The following is a 21,969-nucleotide window of genomic DNA, read 5'->3' as shown; positions in this document are numbered from 1 at the left end:
ACTTCAAGATCCATCCTTTCCTCTTTTGGCAATTATGTTCACCTTTCTTTTTCTCCTGAACTGACGGTGTGCTATAGACGGCATAAGCGCTTTCCCTCACACAGTCTTCCGTGGTTTCGTTGAACTCCAGGGAATCCAACAGTCAGCGAAGGTGACAGTGTTCAGCGAGGGTAAAATTTACAGAAAGTTTGCCCGAAAGAAGGCAGAAAATTGAAAAAAAACCATCGATAGGCGCAGGAGTTCAAAAACAGGTTTCGTAGGAAAGAAAATAATAGAGGTGGGTTTACGTCCGTTAAGCGCTGGTTTCATTCAGTAAAGGAAATAAAGCGAAATCGCGCTCTGTGGACGCAGATGGCCCTAGCAAAGACCCCGTCTCCATCTCTCCTCTATACGAAAACTCGAGTAACAAAGGAACATGCTATATATATATATATATCCCTGACCGTAGACAAAATTGCACCCGGATGCAGCAATAAATCGGTTTAGAGCTGCATTGTCCATCGACTACACCACCCCCACAAAAAGAAAAGCCACTCCACAAGCTCTGTAGTCATCCCACCGATCGAAAGTCACGATCAGCTACGTAGTAGCCTCCAAGTAGCCAAGGTACCAAATACGGTATTGGAGACAGGAAGTGAAGACGCATAACGGTTTCGAGCATCACTCTTTGAGGACAGAGAGCGAGGGTACACTCCTTGTTGTCGTTCAAAGGTCTAAGATGACAACTCGAAACCTTGGTTTTTGTTTCTTCGTGGAGTTGCTTCCTGTCAACTTCCGTATACAGATATATATGAGGAGACATGCATCTCTGTCCATCCCCCTCCACCTGCGTGTGAACTGGTCTCGTTAAGAGGTGGCTCCTCGACGACGACTGGTTTCCAGGCGGGTCTTCGCCTCTCCATCGACGGACTAGGACGGGAGTGCTCTTTTAGTAGGGCCCTTCCTTGACGTATGCCTTTTCCTTCTCTCTTCCTCTCGTTTTTTAGTTCAGAGGGACCGGAGAAGAACGGAGTACCTGCTCTGCTTGTTTCTACCTTCTCTTCCGACCTTCAGCAGAGTATGTATTTAGACAGCAACGCATGCGTAGTTCTCTGTCTTATCTTTTCTTCCTTTCCTTCCTCTTCCTCCCCTCGTCATTTTGCCTCCCCTGCGCCCTCGTCCTTTTTTGCCTTCGTCCTCCACGGTCCACACGTCTCCGGCGGTAGCCCCCAAGAACCCACCCCCCGCACCACTCCGAGAAGAGGGCGAGGCAGAAGCAGGTTTGAATGAGGAATCGCCCCTGTTTTGCGGATGAGCACCTCGCGCGGTGGCGAGCAAGAAGTGCTGACTGACGTGGGAAGACGAAATGGAGGTTCCACAGAGACTCGGGTCAAGGGGAATCTGGGTAGCCACCGAAGAGACGGAAGAATTCACTCCCAGCTCTCCTGCCTTCACATCCAGCATTTGCTGCACATTTGAAATACCAAACGGAAAGTGACAAACGAAGAGGTCAACACAGACAGCAGCGGAAACAGACGAGAAAATGACGCGGCCCTCCAAAAGAGCCCGTACGGGTGGCGAAAGGCTTTACCGAAAGAGACGTATCAACACAGACGTCTATATCTATGCGTATACGCTTCAATGTTTATGCTTACAAATAAATGTAAATGCACACATGTATGCACATACACGCACTGGGGGAGAAATGTAAGTGCACGTGCGCAGTTACATATATACATATAAATATGTCTATCTCTATACATATATCGCGATCATCTGAGGATGCGTCTCTGTTTAGCGTGTAGCTCGCGAAGGTTCTGTGTTTGAAGCAGCTTTCAACCCCCTCGCACACTGTGCCTGGCTGAAATTGCGGATCTACGACTCGAGAGGGAGGCGGCAGAAGAGAAACGGGACCGTGCAGCGAGACGTGCCGCTGCAGATAAAGCGACGCTGGATACACCCGACCTTGTCGGCCGGTAGTATCGAAGTCCCCACACGGAAGCGCAGGCATGGAGATGAACGCGCCGAGCAGTTTCCCTTTCCCTTCGCGCTCTGTGGGACTCTCACCCTGGCCTGGTGCAGCGCCTGAAAAAGCTGTTGCTCGCGAAGGCGATGGTAAGTTTCTCGGAGACACTTGAACGCATGCGCTGTCGCGTAGGGGATGCCAGTGAGTGGATCGAGGTACTTCGCCTCTAAACCGGTTATCGGGCACACGTATCTGGGGGGCGCTGAAGGGACGGCCGGCGACAGGGAGACACAGAGATAGTTCGCCGAACGAGGCACACGAGAAGCCGGAGCGAGCGAAGCGGATCCGAAGAAACGCGAAAGACAAAAAAGACGGAGACAAAGGAAAACAGGCCTCAGAGAAAGTCAACGGCAGGACGCGGGCACCCGGGAGCGCTCAGGGGCACTGTCGCGACAGGGCGACTGCTTGTTTGGAACACGAGAAGCTATCTCCAGAACTCGAAAGAAAGCGGCGCTGGTTTTCAGGTGAAAGACAGGTTTCTTCTTTGCAGCAGAGCAGCGCCAAAAGCAAGAAACGCGTGTTTTCGCTTTCACACGAGAACCTATGAAAGGAACAGGACCGGATTTTTCCGCTTCTTCGTTCGTAGGACGAAGGGAGAGCTGTGCAAAGAGACACACACACAATGCCACTGGAGAGGCGTGTGTATGCCTGGGGATCCGCGGATGTCATTTGGTGTTTCTGGGCTTACGTGGAGGAGGCTCTTGATTGTAAATGTCGGGGAACTTGCCGTCTGTGAACATGCGCAGTTCCATGGCGTAGTCGTCGAGATTTGGATTCCATTCCTCTTGGTCGCCTTTTCCTTCCCCAGGCGCCTCTCCAGGCCGCCCTTCTTCCCTTTCACCTCGTGGGGAACCGCTGCGGGCTGTCTCCGGTGTCTCTTCTCGCAGCTGGGAGAGGGGCGGTTGGGCTCCACCTCCCTGTCTATCCGCGGCGCCGCCCGAAAGAGTCCCGGGACGCCCGTCTTCTGCCGCCTCGGGTCGCGTGTCTCCACGGCCCGCTGACTCGCCTCCGTGGGCGTCTCCTTTGTTTTGGAAGTCTTCCCGTTTGATCCGTTCAAGTGACGTTTGCGAAGGCGCAGTCTCCTCGCTTGCCACGCGATCTCCCGTGTGAAGCTTCTCCGCAGCGGTCGCCGCTGCCTCGGGCCGCGCACATGCACTGTCTCCCGCGTCTGGCGACCGACTTGGGGAGGAGCTTCCCGCGGGCGGGGCGTCGCTCGTCGCCTCCTCGGCAGCAGGCGGCACTTCTTCTTCTGGAGGGGGGTCACCGATGAGAAGCCACGAGGCCCAGGAGATGTAGGTGTCGAAATCGCCCTTGTAAATGTTTTTCTTCACGTCCACATACCTCAATTTTCGCGCCTCTTCCTTCTCTTCAATCACCATGAGACTCGCCACATTGCGAGCCTCCGTGATTTGCGCCTCGGCCAGGTGCTCTTCCAGCGTAGGCTCACGAAATCCCTCCATCTTGTCCCTGCCTCCCCTCTCCGACTCTTTTTTGTTTCTTTCCTTCCTGCTGCGATGCAGCTCCTCTTCCTCCAAGCGTCGAGCTACACATCGAGTGTGCTGTCGTGTGCTGTCGCGCGTCTGGCGTCGAGAAACCGACGGCGCATCCCCGTCGTCTCCCCCGGCCCGCGTCTGCTTGTCCCCCTGGGCTCCGGCCTTTCGGCCTCGCCGCGGAGTGCGCGGCGAGTCTCCCTTCTCGCCCTCGCTGCCTTCGAAATCGGCCTCGGAGTCGGGCCCCGCGTCTTGGAAGGAGACGCGACGCGAAGCCGGCCCTCGCCGTTTGTCTCCGCCCGGCTTCTTCTTCGCCTCCGCTTGCCGCTTCTGTTGCTGTTGCTTCTTCTTCCACAGGTCCTGGAACGCGTTGCGTTTCTGTTTCTTCTTTGCTCGCTCTTCATCATCTTCGACGATGTCTCCCGCCTCGCCGCGCTCGCGCTTCGTCTCCCCCTCTTTCCTCTTTCTCCCCTTTTTCCCGTCGTCGTCCTCACTGCTGTCGTCCTCTGCGCGGTCAAAGTCGGAGTCGATTATGTCTTCGTACACTTCCTCGCCCTCACTGCAGTTGTAATCTTCATCGTCCTCTTCCGCCCAAGTCGAGTGATTCCAAAACTCCTGATCCTCCCGAAGAGCGTCACCCACGAGTCGCTGATACGTGTGCCCGCGAGTGCTCCTTACTGGCAGCTGCAGCGCAATGCCGACCTCCTCTTCCTCAGACGACGTCTCTTCATCGTCATCTTCTTCTCCCTCCTCGCTTTCCTCTCCCTCTCCTTCATCTCCATTTTCTTCCTCTCCGTCCCCAGGGGATGCTTCTGCGTCGTGTTCTTCCTGTTCCTCCTCTTCCGTCGCCCCTTCCGGCGAAGAGACAGCGTCCCGGCGGCCAGGTCTACTCATCTCTCCTTTACTGCTTCACGGAAAACGACGGGAGCCGGAAAGGGAAGAAAGAGCGAACGAAACGTGGACGACGGAACAAAGGAACCACGGAGGAGAGAAGAGGGAAAGGAAGGGGAAAAGAGAAAAGCATGCAGCGCAGTTCCTGTGCTCTGCAAAAGCGAACAAATGAAACGCTAAGCTCAAGGGCGTTTTTCTATGGGGGAGTCACGCTCGAGACCGTGCGAAAACTCGACGGACTGGAGCGAGGTGAACAGGTAGAACGCTGACAAGAAGCTTCATTCCTCCCGGCCCCTCCTCGGCCTCGTTGTTTAGAGAAAAGGCGAATGCTGGGGCCAGAGGCGGAGAGAACAGCGCGCAGAAGACGAGCACACGGCTAGAAGAAAGTTGTAGAAGCTGAAGTGAAAAAAGAAACCTCGAGAGGAAGCGATTCGGCAACCCCTGTGGATTTTTTGTTTCCCATGGTTGAAGCAGAACCAAGACGAACACGGAACCAAGTGGAGGCTCAGGCTCCAAGTTGCCGCCGCACAAACGTGGCAAAAAAAGGAGACCTCACCCTTACAAAAGACGCAAGGATGACAAAGGACGGAGAGAAAGAGTTCAGAGACAGTGACAAGGCGGTTTGCTGTGGCTTCCAGAATTGTTTAGAAGAAAAAACGAAGGTCTACGGCCGCACACCGTCCATATTAAGAACGGAAACGTGCGCAGAGGACGGGGGAAGACAGCACCGAGGAAAACCAGTCGGAGGTGAGAGGAAGAAGTTGCTTCGTGAAAAAAGAGCGACTTCTTCCAGACAAAATCTTTTCTGTTCTCGAAACAGGGAAAAAATTCGAGGGTATCGCTGGTGATTTTTCGGTTTCATGCGGCCGCGCATGCAAGGGGCCTCGAAACGAGACCGTGGCAAAGCGGCTATTTTCCTTCAAAAAAACACGAATTTGCCGCAGAACCTTTAACCAGCTTAGAGGCAAAACCGAATGAAAACCCGCGAGAAGGCATGTGTTATTTGCCTTCCCTCTTGAAGCCAAGAGGCCCCAGAAGACAACAGCCGGGGAGGAGAGACGACAGCCACGCTCTTGAGTAAAGCGGCGCTCGTTGCTGCTGGATCATCGGTGGACGGCTTGCATCTGCAGCCGACGAGGAAATGTGCGCACCTTTGCAAGTGCCAAGTACAACCTGGGAATAAAAAATGTGAAAACAGGGAGAAGCTCGAGTTCGGCTGGCTGGGGAAACAGAATTTGCCTCTCTCTCACGGCGACGCGACCGTGCGCAAGCGACGCAAGTTCCCTGTGGACGTCTTGTGTAAGCTATTGCTGCTCTCGTTGATTTCAAGGCAAACACTGTCCGTCTTATGACGCGCCTTCGCAGCGCATGCAGTCATAACCTTCTTCTCAAGTCTCCTCATAAGTAGGCATCCGCTGTCGCAGTCGAGGGAGTTGTGAAATCGCCAATGCAGCAAGGCCGAAGAAAGTCTTACCAGAGAGGGTAAGCGATGAGTACACGTTAGGGGGCTCCCGGATTTTTCGAGCGACGGCGTCATCTGTGCTAGGTGGAGTGTGGTGAAGGCCTAGCGGCACAGGTTGTAGCGACTTGTTCGGTGTAGAGTGATAGCTGGAGAAATAGCAGTGCAATCACAGAGCTAGTGAAGGGGTCTAGTAGGGGTGCGCAGACCGAGGAAGTTACTTACAGAAGTCGTATCAGGCATAGGAATGCTAGGAGCCGCAGCAAGAATAAGAGTGGTAGCAGCAGCAATTATGCGAGCAGTATGGATGCTGAAATAGTTGGACGGCCAGCAGTCAATGTAGTGGTGTACTAGCGTGTGTTTGAGGAGTCCTTATGATAGCAGGAGTAACCGTACGAACTCAGGTATGTATAAACTTTAGAACGACGCAAGTAGGAATACGGGGCGTGGCGCCTGACGAGGGTTAGGGACAGCAGCGGTAGTCCGGGGGGAGCAAGAATGTGTTTTCCCTCGTGAATGGAGGACACACAGCAGGGAACGAACAGCCAAACAGTAGCTGACAGAAGGAAGCACTACTCTCCGGCCATGAAACCAGAGACAACTGTCATTAGATGAGGCATTCACGTGCTTGCGTCATGTTGCCTTTCAGGTTTTTGCCCTCAAGACAAAGTGGTCTTCCGGATTGTGCTTTTCTTTCCGCTTCTCCTCACTAGTTTATACCGAGTTCCAAAGAGATCTGTGGATATCGATACTATTTTCGAGGTTAGCGACACAGAGAACATGCTCGTGGGGTAGGCGACACAGCCCCTCTACTGGCTTGAAGGAGAGACCGCGTATCATGGCACAGGAAACGAAGTGTCCGAACCAGATGATGCATTCTTCCCTGCCTCAAAATGGCTGCATTCTTTTCCTTTTTCTGCGTCGGCTCAGAGCTGAAAGAAATACAATCCTTAAAAACTTAACCCTGATTTGCTTGCGTCACCTGCTTTGTTGAATACATCAGGGGAACGCTCTCCCCATAATTCCGTTCCGGCGTGGTTTGTTCTCTTTGCAGCGCCGAACCGCTATCCAGTAGCTGCGCCCTCCTTGTTGAACCTATTTTCCGCAGGAGACACGGGTATCCCTAGTCAATCAGCTACTCAACAACAAGGCCTGTGCAGCTATGGTTTAAACGGTTTCCCGTTTCGTGCATCTAAAGCAGAGTTTACACTTTGCGGGGGTTCCGTCCGGTGACTCGTCTTGGTTGTCTCCAGAGATGAAAACGTGTGGAAATGGAGCGCGTACTTCAGCGTGGTTCCTGGGCTGTCTATGAAATCCACCTTTCCTCTGCTCGTAGGAACAAAAAACGTGGTGCAACTGGGTTCCACCGCCTCGTGATTGACCGTATCAGAGGAGCCACCCAAACCCCGAGTCGATCCATGGAAACGTTTTGTACCACTCTGCCTTTTTCCCGGTTCCTTCCAATGACACCAAAAGCTACTGTCGCTCCTTCACCAACCTGGCCCCAAAACGGCTTTCCTTGTGAATCATCTGGAGATACTAGCGCATGAAGGGAGCAGCTGCATAGTCTGAGCCAAGCGCACGTTCAGACACGTACAGCGAAGAAACGCATTTTCTAGTGATGGGCTTCTTCGTCGTTTGCATCTCTAGGGTTTTCATCCCAGGCTTTCTTACTGGTTCCCAATCAGACCTCGCCCAAACACGACTTGCCGCGACATGCGGACGAGAAATGGACTTGTTGTGCCTTGTGTACGCGTTTCTTGCTTCTGTCTCTTCAAGAAACAGCGCAGGAATACAGTCACCCTGTTCACTTTCCTTCTGTCGGTTACCCGCACAGTGATTGTGAACGCCCCCGGTGAGACAGACGAGAAGTGCATGCTGCGGCTGCCTCGCGTGCAGGGAGCCTGTAGCACCGCGCCTGGCCTAGATCCCGAGTGCGCCATGGACATTCCAGCAAAACCGCCTCGGGCTTCTTCACAGCAAGAAACGCGGGATCAAATTCACACTTTTTCTCCGGCCCACGCCCCCTTTCTCAAGCGTGTCCCAAGAACTGGTCCAAGGCGCCTTCGTCAGCTTCACACTGCCTGGCAGCGACAATCGCGGCAGGTCATACCCCTGAAATCGCTGCACAGCTGGATTCTGGGCGGTCCGCCTGTAGCACCAGTTTCATTTTAAAGAAGTTGCAGGGCGATTTTGGGAGGCGGGAACATTCCGGAATAGCCATGCTGATCGAAAAGGATCGGTACAGTTAGATTGTTTCCCTTCTGTCATTTTGGCGCACGCTAAAAACCCACACACAGTTCACGACGCGGCGAGAGGGGGAGAGCCGCTCGCACGCCGTTTTTGACTCAAATCTCTCGAGACTCCTAGCCAGCTCTGGAGTGTTTCCTCCACATCACAAGTAAAGGACTTTTTTCGCCGAACGGCAATTTGAGGCGCTCTCTCAGCGAGCTCCTGAAATTAATGTCCTCTACCTTGGTCCACGTTCACACGGTTCTCGACCAGCCTTTCCTGCCGCTGTTCGTCTCATGCCGCGATACTCTGTCGGTGTGCTGGGTCCACGGCATCACGCTGTTGTTGTTTTCCCGCCGCAGTCGTCGCAAAAAAAGGTTGCTGGATCGTGAACAACACGAATCCCCTTGCCGTAACCTTTCTTGTGCACCACCTGGGTGTTGAGTCTGCCTGCTCGTCTGGTGTACTGTCCTTTCGAGAGTCACTTGACCCTCTTTGGCTTCTCGCCTGTGTCCGTTGGATGATCTCCCCGCCTCCGTTCCACGCCTTCCGCTCCCAAGACCGGTTGTGTGTTAAAGCGTTTGGTGTCCGTGGATCCTCGCTTCGCTCCTTGCCTCCCAGACATTTGAAGCCATGGGGTGTACGCAGTCGACGGCGAACGAGACCGCCCCTAAGCCGGCGCAGCACCAGGGCGGCGCAGTTTCGCCAGGAACAGCCGGGACTGGGGGAGTGTCCCGGAACGGGAATTCCGACCGGGCGGGCGGCCCGAGTGGCTCAGGACCGAATGGACCGAGTGTGGAAAACGGCGGCGCGCCGGAATCAGCCGAGCCGCCGCCGGAGAATTTGGCGCCGGACGACGACACTGTGGGCACCGGCTACGTGCCGCCGCCTGGTGGCAGACAGGGGCATTCTCTGGCTTCCGGTCCGCCCACAAACCTCGCAGAAATTCCTGGGGAACCGGCCGGAGGCGGCAGAGTCGCGAGGCCTGCCGTGACTCTCAAGTCGGGCGCGGTGTATGAAGGACAGTGGAAGGTAAGAGGCCGCGTCGGCGCACGGAGTGAGCCAAGTGGCGATCAGGCAGGCCATCGAGAAAGGTGGAAAGAGAAGGAACGCACCCGGGAATGCGAAGCCGAGACCGGGAGAAGAGACGGCGCTCGGATGTGCCCCGCATCTGCGTTTTTGTCCGCACGGACACAGAAGAGGACGGCGAGATGTGGAGAAAAAACGGGAACACGGGCACCCGACGAAACCAGAACACCGGAAACGCGGGAAGAGAGAACCTGCGAGAGGAAAGACCCGACTGGAAACGCCTGGACACGCAGAGACTCCGCGACCGCGCCCGAACCTGCCGCGATTTGCAGACTCGCAGAGGGCGAGGCCTGTCGAAAGAGACCACACGAGCGGAAGAGAGACACAGAACCCCGAAAGAAGAAGCCGACTCGGGAGGTGAAGGGGGAAACAGGAAACCGTAGAAGCAGGGGCGAGTGCGACACGCCCGTCTCTCTACCCGAGCCTCGTCGCATATGAGCTGACATGCATACGTGCGTATGTATACGTATATATATATATATATATATACATGTGTATATATATGCGTGTTTTGCCGGTTTTGGGTCTTGCAGGATCCTCATCGAGACGGACAGGGAAAGCTGTCGTGGCCAGACGGGGAGACCTACGAAGGCTCGTTCAAAAAGGACGAGTGCAGTGGAGAAGGTACCTGGTCTGATGGTAAAGGGAACGTCTTCGAGGGTCAATGGCAGCACAACAGGATCAACGGAACCGGCAAGTTCACTCATGCGGACGGCTCCGTGTGAGTAGACACCCAAGGCACTCGCGTTATACAGTCGGAAACAGCGCTGCGTCGCCTGTCTCACTTCTTAAACATAGCAGCCCGATTCATGTGCTCGTCTGGTTCCCACAAGCAGATAATATCTGGATCTTGTTCCGTCGCGACTCCTGGAGTTTCCTGATCTTCCGTGTTTCTCCTCTTGACTCAAAATCTGCGTGGCGCTGAGAGCTCTCGCCCGTTGACTAGCAGAAGCCGGACTGTTTATGTGCTGGACGGAATAACTTCTCGCCAACCTCGGGGGGGGGGGGGGGGATGTGCTGTTGCGAGGAAAGTGCGACTTTCTACTGAACACCGCGCAAGGGGGTGACAGGAAAACGTTACAAGAGCATCTCTGCCGTCGCATGGCAGTTTTCGCCGCGGCGTTGTCCCGGCATTTGTCTGTGCTTAGGTACGAAGGCCAGTGGACGGATGACATGAAGCACGGCAAGGGGAAGGAGATGTGGGGAGACGGCACCGTTTACGAAGGCAGCTTCGAGTAAGAGATAGCTTCCCATTGATCTTTGCGCGGTTGTGCACCTATGCCGTTTTTCGTTCCCTCCCGGCTTACAACTCGAGCTGGCCTCCCTGGTGTTCTTCTCGCTGACCCTTTTTGCTCGCCACCTCACGGAAGAAAGGCACACCCAACTGTGCCTGGCCCTAGCGCTCTCACAAGCACACATGTAGAAAACACACGATTCACCGGCGCGTCGGCGTCTCTGCGAGCGCACCAGGGGCGATGTTGACGCTCAAAATTGCATTCACGGGAGAATCCCAGGCACAGACAGGCTGTCGGGCCTCACTAGGGCAAGCGCCACGTTTCCCAGGTGATTTAGACGGAACGTTCCAAATACGCTTTCAGTGCTAGGACATCCTCTCGCAGACGTCCGTTGTCAGGATGGCATCGTCTTCGTGACTGTCGTACAAGGGACATTCCAACTCATGCACTTTTAGCCCTCGCGGGGCACACACTGACTCTTCAGGCGAGTACGGGCCTTTTCCGACTGTGTGTGTGTGTCTGTGTGGGTCTTTAGAAAGGGAGACAAACAGGGGAAAGGCTCCATCACCTTTCCAGATGGGTCTAAGTACGTCGGTTCCTTCGCCAAGGATTTCTTTGCCGGTACGTCCACCGAACACTCCGTAACTGCAAAAATAGCACTTGCCGCTAAGCGGCCTGTCGCCGGCCCGCGTGCCTTTGAACTGTTTTTTGTGGGAGTACACTACGCCTTTCTGCATTCGTCCGTATCCCATTTGGGGATGACGCACTCTTATATACACGGGGGATCAGGGTTAGGAAGACGATTTGAGGGGCCGCGCGTAGACGTGTGTTTTCTCCGTTGAGATCAAAAAGGTGAAGGCGTTCAACGCCATTCCGATACTTTGGCATGGACGAAAGCAGAATCCGTGACGTGCGGACACGCGCAAGCCAGAAGGTTGTTGATTTGCGTTTTTAAAAGCGGTTGCCTCTCGGCGGAGAGTGCGGAGAAGAAATCGCATACACGGCGCGGCACAGGTGACCTACGCATTCGGGGTCGCTTGCAGAACGCTCTCCTCACGCAGCGGGAAGGCCGCCGGGCTCCGAGACAGCGGCGAGACGTTGAGGGCGGAGACACCCGTGATGTACGGTTGTCTCTTTGGTGCCCAGTGTGTGTGTGTGTGTGTGCTCGTTCTCCTTCGCCTGCGCTCTGCATTTCCTCTCCTTAGGGAAAGGCGTGTACACGTGGGCGAACGGTCGGACGTACGAAGGCGAGTGGAAAGACGGCTACATGCACGGCAACGGCGTCTACAAGTGGCCGCAAGGACAATTCTCCAAGTACGAGGGTCCGTATGAGCAGAGCATGAAGAGCGGTCCTGGAAAATTGTTCCTGCGCGACGGCCGCATTTATGTCGCGAACTTTGTGAAAAACAAAATGGATGGCGAAGTCGTCGAAATCTCGCCCAGTGGAAAGAAGCGGAAGGGAATCTGGAAGGAGGGCAAACACGTGAAGTGGACCGAACAAGGCAAAGTCCCGCTTTTTGTCGGGGAAGAAGCGCTGGACAATTCCGCTGGCGACTACGAGACGAGTGCGTACTCAAATCCCAATAAATATCACCAACTCTACCAGGTACGTGCGCATCTCGCGAAAGACCAGCAACGCTATTCCATACTGGGTGTCGGTAAAAAATCGGGCTGTGTCTTCTGGCGGAGTTGCTTTCACGAACGTGCACAGGAACCACCGTTCGTGCGTATACATTTCAGTGGCGCTCTACGGCAGTTTAGGAAGTCTGGGAAGTTCGACCAAAGTGTGTGTGATCCACGCACGCGGCGCAAAAACGTATGCGAGTCTCGGGCAGAGTGCTTCGCTGTATAGGCATCTGTCTTGGTCTGGACCTGCACATTTTTTTGTCTGCTGGAGTGACGACATTGTGGACACAAAAGGCTACTTCCTCCAGCCATTCGTGTGGATTTCTGCATGGATCAGTCTTTGCGCGGTAGCGACCGCTAATAGCCATGTCGTATATCGCCTTTCCTTCTGGGTTTTTTGTCACTTAACTCCAGGGCCAGAAAAAACAGCACATGAAGATCGACGGCGGCGTTTTGCATGGAAAGGGGGGCGTTCCGCCATCGTTCCACGCTCCCACACAAGCGCCAAAGCCGGATGAGGCCGCGTGAGCATAGGTCGACGCGCATGCGGGTTGCCGCGTCGTCTTCCCCGCTCGAGCTCATGAACTCTTTCAGACAGAAGATTACTTTTGTTCGCATACGTGTATTCGTACATGTCTGCGTATGCATGACCACCTAACATAATAGAGGAGCGACATTCAGGTGTATGGACAGTTGTAGGGGATTTCCGGTAGGCCCGGTGCGGTTTCGGCCCCCCCGAAGAAGGACATTTTAAAAAAAAACTGCATGTTGGCCGCGAACGTGTTCGCGTGATCGCTATCCAAGCGCTGACCTGTAGTTCGTGAACAAACGCTCGTAACGCGCTGCGAAATCTAACTGGTCTGTGGACGCACCTCTGCGCCGTCCAGACGGCGTCGAGGCAACAGGAAGAATTGCCAACCGTTCTGCGAGCGTGCAAACGCGTTCCGTTTTGCTTCAGGAGAAACAAGTCTACGATGGACTGTTCTTCCCAGGGCAAGAAAGGCCTTCAGGGCCAAGAGGAGCTTTTGAGTCCAGAGGCGTCGCACGCCTGCGCGCGTTGCCTCAACGGAAAGAGACATCAAAATCGTGTGACTACGGAACAAAATCCACAACTCCTCTAAGGGCAGGATCTGTAGCCGGGTGTCTCGTTGCCGATTTCTAACACGCGCGGAATGTGAGTGTTCTCGCACCGACAGATGGCTATGAAGTTTGCCTTTGCTTTCCTGAGAAGCTCAGAACGCACGCGGGGCACACCGCCGACCGGCACAACCACGCTCCGCGTTGCCCCACAAACGCCCTAGATTCTGGCAAAATCTGGAAAGACGCACAGAGGACGAAAAACGGTGGAAACACGCGCGGCGGCCTTCCCCGGGGGACACATCTGCAATCGGCACTGCTCAACCCACCGTCTCTGGAGGTTTCCACACCTTGAAAACGCATTCTGCAGCGACGCGGACACCTCGTCCGAGATCTCCGCTCCCAAAATAGATCGGCACAAAATGTTACCATGTCTCCGTAAACACCGGCGCGCTGCCGGAAGAGATAGGAAGAGTTGCCCGGCAAGACGCCTACAACGGAGAGTGGATGAGGGTGTCTCGCGTGTTACGCCGTTTACGCCGTTGACTAAAGCAGTGACGCCGCAGTCGCAGGAACCGTTTCTGAGTGTGGTGTCGCTTTGGAGTGAGGACAGCTTCGAAAGAGAAGAGAAACTCCTGAATCCTCAGACAGACTCCCGTTCGCGTTTTTGCGTTCTGCGCCTTGAAAACGTCAGACCTCAGGAAGCCTTCTCCAGACTCCAAATAGCCACCTTTCCGTCGTCGTCGACCGACGCTAGCAGCGCCGCAGTCTTGCGCGCGTTCGTTGTCCCGAGCAAAACTGAAACAGCAGAACAACAGGGAAAAGCGAACGCATGCAAAAGCGCGCAACGGATTCTATCGAAGCAAATACATAAGGGAAAAAAGAGATACACACAGACACGAGAATGCGTCTGAGAAGACCCGCACAAAACGGCTGGGAAGGTGCACTTCACGTCTCGACCCGCATCAGTGTCTCTGCAGCATGTGCTGGCTTTCCGAGATAGTGCCTCTCTGCATGCATTTCGCTTCCACTCGTAGGAGTCGCCAATGCGCTGCCGTGTCCCAAAGTCTGCGTGCACGTCGGCGGCACTTCTTTCTTTGACACCAGAAAAAAACTTCCAAACACGAGGACAGTACCTTCCGATCTACGACTGGATGACGGCGTCGCAGGATTCCACACAGCGCAGTTGATGTCGCTGTAGTGTGCGTCAGGCTGTGGGAGAAGAGCAGGGTACAACTCTAACACTTATGCAGTTCCTCCTTTTTCCAGCTTTCCCGCGTACGCCTAGCGTACTTGGAGGGCCCCGTGTTGCCATCAAAGCAGATAAATTTGTGCACATGCATGCGTGAAAATGCATACACATCCTCGAGAGCAGACCGGACGCATCTAGACGCGGTAAAGGACTTGTTGACACCAACCGAGCTCGTAACTTACGGATACGCGTCGGCACAAGTTGCGGCACAACATGCCTCTGTATTTGCCGCTGTATCTACATCTCTACACACATAGATGGATTTGAATGCAAAACGGTACAGCGTGGCGTTTAAGCGTTCGACTCTCCCTACATCGCTGTGCGTACCCGTCGCATTGTGGATCTGCTGCCAGCGCCCTCCCTGCACCAACCGATCTCTCTCTTTTGCATGCGGCATGCGCGATTCGTAAGCAAAAAGGCACAATGCATGTGTGCAGACAGCGACAAAAACATATATACATATATACATATATACATATATACATATACACATATACATATATATACATATATATATATATATATATATATAGGGATGTGGTGTGAGCAGTGCCGAAGCTCTACGGCGGACTGTGCGCGTCGAAACAAGGCCGTGTCGCGGAGACGGTGGGCTGCACACCTTGCAGAGCAGCAGACCCCACGCGCGGGTGCCTTCTTCATCTGCGTCGGCAGCGAAGAAGCGAAGGGCGTGGTCACCACTCGCCTGGACAGAGACAGAGTGACGAGATACAGCTCAGATCCAAAGAGAGTCGGAGCAAGAGCGAAGTTACCGAATGCATGTGAGGAAGGGAGCGAGTTGGATGCGGAGACAGGGAGAGAAGAGGGGCCCCGAATTGCCGAAACGGCACACACATACAAATACGGGGCGATGACCCAGAAAGCCTCGAAACACGGCAGTCGCAAAGAAAACGTGGCCTCGCTCGACACACGCCGATCTCAATACAAAGATATCGTCGCATGTGCTAATCCATCCCTACGCGTGTAAGCACATATCTATATATACATGTAAATACATATATGTATATTATATAGGTATATATATACACATATGCATGGATATGTATGTATGTATGTATGTATGTATGTATGTATGTATGTATGTATGTATGTATGTATGTATGTATGTATATATAAATATGTATACTTACATATATATATATATATATATATATGTATATATAAATATATATGTATAAACCTTTATATGAGCAGAGAGATATTGGTTGCCGAGTAGTGAGATTGATAGACAAAGTGTGCGAAGGGAAAGGAGCAACTCGTCGGCGACGAAAAAGACAAGTGCAAGAAGGGTGACCGTCTTAGGACTGCCCCGTCGCTCTTACCGTCACGATGATGTCGAGCGTCTGGTGCCAGTCGACGAAGTAGACTGGTCTCTTATGGATGTCGGAGAGGAGTGCGGCTTCAGGTCGCCATCGATCTGGGCGTTGTCGCTTTAATTCGTCTTTGTCTCTTTCTTCCTTTTCCGAATCCGATTCTCCCTCATCGCTCTGGTCATCTTCTGAGGGCCCGCTCCTGCCGCCTGCAAGGCAGTTCTTCTCTGCGTCTTCTGTGCACGCCGTCGGCGGCCGTGCGCTTTTGGTTTCCGCAACAGAACCCCCACAGGCGTCTGTCCGACGGATTCCCTCATTCCCCTCAGCACAGACCGTCTGGCTGCGTCGCTCGCCGTCGTCGCTTGTCCCCCCTTCTGCGTCTCCTCGACCCTCGCGGGCGCCGCGCTCTCGCCTGCCCTCACCGTCCGCTGCCTGAGTGTCGCCTTCGTCTCCTTGTGACTCCTCGGTGACAGTCGCGCCGTCCCCTGAGGCCGCCGGACCAGGCGACACCCGGCCACCGCCGAGGCTCGCCCCGCGAAAGATGCCCGTGACGTACCACGGAGGCAAAATCCTCGAAGAGAGGGAAGTTGCTGAAGCAGGCGTGTTGGATGTCAGGCTGTTGGGTGCCGAAGACGCATCGCTCTCTCTTTCAAGGACGTGTGCATCTGCGCGTTTCCCTGCGTCGACCGCGCCGGCGGCAGCATGCGGAGACGGCAAGGCCTGTTCAGAGAGGTCTTCGGAGCTCATCACAGGAAACGCAGTCGCCGGCGGAGACGGCAGAGAGGAGCGAGGAGACAGCGGAGCCGCGGGGCTCTCGCCCAGTGCAAGCGAGAGCTGGGGATCGAGGCCTGCGTGGGGAGGGGACACCCAGAGAGAAACACCACGCGCACGAAGGGGGGGACTTCACGGAAAACGGTCGAGGCAAGATGGAAGAAGGACGGGGCATCATCTCTTGCTCGAGGAGAGGAGGCAAGAACGGAGACAATGGGAGAGGATAGTAGAGGGAAGAAAGGAAAACCTACAAGTCCAGATTTTCACGTGGCGGTCGTCGGAGCAGGTGGCGAGGCGACTTCCCAAACGGTCGAATGCCAGCGACAAAACCGTCGAGCTGTGAGCTCTCACGACTTGAAGCAGACCCCTGGAAGACGCACGCATCGCCCCAAAACGCAGGCAAAACGCGAAACGGCTGCAGAGAGGCGAGCCGCGTGCGTAACAAAGATGCGCAAGAGAGAGAAAGACGCGCGAGTCGGGAAAACGCGAACACAACCGGAAAGCGGACCACGGGCGATACACGGAGGGACAGGAAGGCAGAGAAAAACGCGAGCGAGGGAGGCTGAAATCAGAGAAATAAAGATTTAGGTCGAGCGGAGAGAGGGCGCGCAGCGAAGGGCGCGACGTGTGAAAGAGACAGAGAGGAAGAGGGTGCGAGCATTGAAAAGGGGAGACAGATAAGGAGGGAAGAAGCCTCACGAGGAACGCCTGGCGAAGCAATACTGAATATGGGAGAAGCGGAACCATGAGGCCGAGCCAAGAGACGTGAAAAAAAGCGGGACTCGACGTACCAGTCAGAGCCAGTTCCACCTTGAGGACCCCAGACGCGAAAGGTGTCGTCGTACGAAGCAGAAATGCAAAGATCTTCTCTCGGATGCCAGCGCACGGCTTTCACGTCTGAACACGGAGAGCGTTTGACAGAAGGTGTGCCAACATTGGGGACGCGAAGTGGAAGACGGAGAGACGAGAAAGCAGAAAACAAAGAAGGGATCGAGTGGAAAGCACGCCAGAAAACGCGCAAGGCAAGAAGGGAGAAGGCAGTGAATGATGCACTGCACACAGCGGCGGAGAGGCGAGAGTGAGAGAAAAGTTGAAGCGAGGGTCCGAGGCCCACACCACAAACCAAGACATAGCCCGAGAGATTCCCCAAGATGCGCATGCACACATCCCCTAAGCTTTGCCACAGGACGCCTTTGAATGCGACCGTTTGTCTACGGGCACCCTGCTGGACTGAGGGTCCCCACCAGACCTGGCTCTCTGCTGACCCCACTAGCTCGCGCACTCGGCGTTCATTCGTCGAACAACACACCTGTGAAGTCGCAAGCATCTACTCACCAATCTCTACGAAGATGTGTTTGCACATCCAGTTCGGCAACTGCTGCCTGTGTGCGCCCGCGACGACGTGTAGGGACGAAACGGTCGTCGGGTCTCTCGCTTATGAGGAAACAGATAGGGAACGAGGAATCGCCTGTACTCTCTACGTCTCTGTTTCTACAGGTTTCAAAGATGCTCTCGACATCCGAAAAGCGATGTTGTCTGCGCGGTCTGTGAGGCTCCGAGCCCTGTCCACGCCCAGCGCACCCGCCAACGTTCACCTACCCTGGGAATGCCCGCTGAGGACGGCGGCAACAAAGAAGAATCCATCGTCTCCCAGATCGACGTCAAGCTGACAGGGCGGCGGCCAGTCTCTCCGTTCTTCCAGAAAGAGATTGTCGTCCTCTTCCTGTTTCGCCCCCCACCGACCGCGCTCGGCTTCTGTCCCGGCTGCGCCGTCCTCACGGCCTCCCCTTTGCACGGCGTCCCGGAGGCCTCGCGGGCCTCGAAAAGCGCTCGTTCGTCCCCGGCGGCGCGGCCGCAGAGACTCTGCAAATGCCTCGACTTCCTCGCGGTCTTCTTGGCTGCTCTCGAAGATCCAAACCGTTTTGTCGCGACTGCAGGTCGCCAGATAGCGCCCCGTTCGGCTCCACGCGACGCACTTGACCTAGCAGAAACGAAGCACCAGAGGCGAGAGACACGGCTGCTTTGCTCTACTTGCACACGGCATCCACAGCCGAAACAAAGACAAGAGAGAAGATAGGGCCGAGAGCCCACAGAAGATGGAAGTCGCTTGTGGAATACCCCGCCACCGAGACGAATCCAGACGAGGAATCGACATGTCTGTGGACAGGACAAACCAATCGCTTCTCAGAGGCCCCGTGGAGATGCACGCGTGTGCCAGGCCAGAAGGGAAAGAGCCACGAAGGAGCCAGTTCTCAAGAGAAACACTGAGGCTGTCGCTTTTCGCGTGTATGTGGGTCCTTTCGATTCGTTTTCTGTTTTTTCCTCATTTCGAGCTCATCGTCCTTGCTCTCCTGCCCCAACGTTTCCCTTCTAGATGTCTCGTTCACGCTCTCCAGGTACCTGGACCGAGATCCACATGGTCGAGCACGACACGAGCTCTTTCCCCCTTTTACGTAAGAAACCGAGACAGGCTCGCGACCAAGATGACAGCCTCACGGCCGTTTCGGCCCCTGGCGACACAGGACTTCCAGCCATTTCTAAAACGCGCTTGGCAGCTCTCCTGTCCGTACGCATCTCACCCGTTCTGATGCCGTTTCAGTCCCTGCTGCTCTCTACAACTTTACCTCGTGTTCCGGTCCCTCGAGAACTTGAACTTGCGTGAATCGCGAGGGCGCGCGATAGACGCCAGCCACATTGGAGCACCACACGGAGACAGTCGCGTCAAAGGAGGCCGCCGCTAGCCAGAAGCCATCTGGGGAAAAGGCGACATTTCGGATCGTTCGCGTGTGCGTGGGCGAAGTATCGATCACGCCCTGCACAGAGACAACCGAGTCCCCACGGGGAAGCACAAACGCATGCACAAGAAGGCTGAACGCATGCGCACTACAGGCGAGAAGCAAACAGAGGCAGTGGGTGTTCAGCGAGAGTCAAGGCAGCCCACACCGCCGCCCGACACTCGCGAATGAGCTGCGAAGCGCGCGGATGACGTCGGCGTGGAAAAGACAAAATCCGGTGGGTCACGGAGGGGACACCCGCCGTGAGAAACCGGAGAAACGTGGCGCGACGAAGAGGCCTCCGAACGTGGAAAGACGCTAGGTCGCTCGCAATATGAGGGACGTGGTGAGGCGGCTAGGATGTCTCGCCCCGAGCTGATGGTGCCGGCGCAGCTTCGAGCTGCGCTTCTCAGATGAGAACGGCACCGCACGCCGTTCAGCTGGTCTCTCTCTCTCTCCGTCACACGGTGCTTACGATCAAATGCCAGGAAGGAACCTGGCTTCTCTCCGATCCTCCTTTGTCTCCTCGCGTCTCCTGCGCTCCATTGGATGTAGGCTTGCGCGTTCCTCCTTCGTGCGGCGCACCACGCGCCTGACTCACAGAGACAGAGCCCGCGGACTTGTCTCCTGTCGCTGTGTGGATTCCTGGCGGAGCCCTCTCTTTGGGTTCCGGACCGCTCTCGTCAGTCCCCCTCCTGGTGTGTCTGTGCGGAGGAGTGGAGGCTTCAGAGTCTCCTCTGCGTCCCGACCGCGCCTGCGGAGACCGGTCACCGGGCGCATCGGTCTCCGCCGCAGAAGTCGCGCTTGGAGCCCAAAGACAAATTCGCCTGTCCGTGCCGCAAGTGGCGAGGAGTCCCCCGTCAGCCCGCCAGGCCGCGCCCCACGCGCACCCCACGTGGCCTCGGAGGCGAGCGACGCGGCGGAGACGCCAGGAGACAGTTTTCATCTTGGCGAAGGAGTCGCGGATTCCAGATGGGACGTAGCTTCCTCGCGTGGTCTAGGGAAGAAGAGCCTCTCTGGAAAGATGCAGACCAGGCCAACGGGGCGAAAGCGCCGACGGCCGGCGCCACGGGGCCTCGGCGGTGCCGCCGGTCCGGCCGCAGAAATCGCAGACCGGGATTGGCAGACGGGGGGAACTTGAGGTGACAGAAAGAATAAGAAGACCGCAGGAGAGAGCGAAGAAAAGAAGGGGGCGTCTAAAGCGGCTTGGCACGCATTCCCCCCTGTTCAGCCCGTTTTCCCCTCTTGGAACGGAGAGAAACGAGCGGAGAAACGCGGAACGGGTAGCTCCGCCAGAATGTTATGAAGCAGACGAAAGTTAGACGGAAGCCTGGAAGTGGAGAGAAGGAGGAAAGCGGAAGAAAAACACGCGGAAATCAGGAGAAAGGAAGCGAGACACCGGCACGCCGTCTCGTCTCTCTTTGATTCGCCAGGGCTAAGGTTTTCGCCGCTTCGCCTACAGATCGAAAAACAAGAAGGAGAGGCAAGAGGACGAACTGCTGGAATGAAGCTTTGTCGCACATGGACGATAGCAAGGAACGAAGAAAACGAGCCTCGATGGAAACGCGATTCCTCGATGTTTTGTGCATGCGGGTTGACTGTGTTTCGCAGTTCCGGCGCCTCTCGTGATTGTTCGCCAGAAAATCCACAACAAACGAAGCAAATGTCACTCAGACGAGGGGGTAAGACCGAGAAAACAACGGATGTGAAAGAAGACCCGACTTTCGGTAGTCTTCTTTTCCCTCTCAGGGTCACGAAACCCGTCCGTGTTTCACGCTCCCCGCTCAAGCATGTGTGCTGTCTTTTGCTCCAGAGTGGCGCTGGACCTCAAGGAAAGACACAGAAAAGACGAAGGGAACAAAACACTTTGGAGGGTAACCACTCACCCGTCTCTATTTTCCCCCTCTTCAACTCGAAGACCGCTAAATTTGTTGACGGAGCGCACGTGGCCGCGCGCCGCACAAAGCGGAGCCGTCGCTCGCTCGTCGCGACACACTCTTTTGTCGCGAAATTCGTGGCGGCAGAGCAGGTTGCGTACCTTGATCGCTTTTATTTGCCGAGCAGAAGAAAACATACAGCCAAAAGAGCAAAAACGAGAGGGGCTAATTTCGCAGGTTGGACCTGCGGAAAACCTAGCGTGGGTCACTTGAGGTCGCGCGTGTGTCTCATTTCGGGAAAAAAGAACGTTGTCCCTTGCACAGACGAAGTTCAAAGCCCCATGCGACCAGGAGAGAAGCTCCTAGACGCGAAAATGCGCTCACCGGTATATGTGCACATATCTACGCATATGCAGGGAGGCGGAAGACAAAAAGCTCCCTGGGTACAACACATTCACAGCCCGGCTGGAAGATGGTGTTCACGCTTTGACGTAGCTCTCTATCCACATATGTAGCTATATGTCGTATCTTCATCTACATATCAATTTCATATGTTTTTTATTTGAATCATACATATCGAGTTGTCTATCTGTATCAATATATCGGGCATATAATATAGCTATATCCACGTTTCCGTACGATCAACATACCTCTACCACCAATGTGGCTCTGTCCCTCCATTTCCCTATGCTTCCCCATCAAGTTTATTTCTTTAGCCGTTACCGTCCTGTAAAAAAATAAGCAGACGCTCCTGTTGTTTTCAGGAGCACATCCACCTGTAGTTGAACCGCACCACTTCCATAGTGCACTGATTTGCTTAGAACTCTCTGCACCTAGCAACGCACATCTCTACATATATATAG

General features: G+C 55.0%; 3 protein-coding genes across 3 annotated transcripts; 1 reads left to right on the top strand and 2 right to left on the bottom strand.

The window, feature by feature from the left end:
- Positions 1-1,065: 1,065 nt before the first annotated feature.
- Positions 1,066-4,389, bottom strand: NCLIV_056600 (conserved hypothetical protein; the record flags this gene model as incomplete). The annotated part of the gene is made up of 3 exons (XM_003885215.1): positions 1,066-1,446; positions 2,047-2,207; positions 2,694-4,389. 3 exons carry the CDS (start codon positions 4,387-4,389, stop codon positions 1,066-1,068), a joined length of 2,238 nt encoding a protein of 745 aa, XP_003885264.1.
- A 4,321-nt stretch (positions 4,390-8,710) lies between these two features.
- Positions 8,711-13,148, top strand: NCLIV_056590 (putative phosphatidylinositol-4-phosphate 5-kinase; the record flags this gene model as incomplete). Its single annotated transcript, XM_003885214.1, has 7 exons — positions 8,711-9,109; positions 9,700-9,887; positions 10,315-10,401; positions 10,937-11,022; positions 11,607-12,007; positions 12,442-12,551; positions 12,986-13,148. The coding sequence occupies 7 exons, from the start codon at positions 8,711-8,713 to the stop codon at positions 13,146-13,148; spliced, it is 1,434 nt and encodes a 477-aa protein (XP_003885263.1).
- Positions 13,149-13,801: 653 nt separating this feature from the next.
- NCLIV_056580 (hypothetical protein) lies at positions 13,802-20,175 on the bottom strand (the record flags this gene model as incomplete). The annotated part of the gene is made up of 9 exons (XM_003885213.1): positions 13,802-13,902; positions 14,241-14,316; positions 14,976-15,059; positions 15,697-16,532; positions 16,707-16,822; positions 17,247-17,352; positions 18,055-18,436; positions 19,080-19,268; positions 19,705-20,175. 9 exons carry the CDS (start codon positions 20,173-20,175, stop codon positions 13,802-13,804), a joined length of 2,361 nt encoding a protein of 786 aa, XP_003885262.1.
- Positions 20,176-21,969: the final 1,794 nt, after the last annotated feature.

Source organism: Neospora caninum, chromosome XI (assembly GCF_000208865.1).
Source record: "Neospora caninum Liverpool complete genome, chromosome XI".
Classification (NCBI taxonomy): domain Eukaryota; phylum Apicomplexa; class Conoidasida; order Eucoccidiorida; family Sarcocystidae; genus Neospora; species Neospora caninum.
The sequence above is the reverse complement of the archived record's forward strand: the minus strand, read 5'-3'. Positions and strand labels throughout refer to the sequence as shown.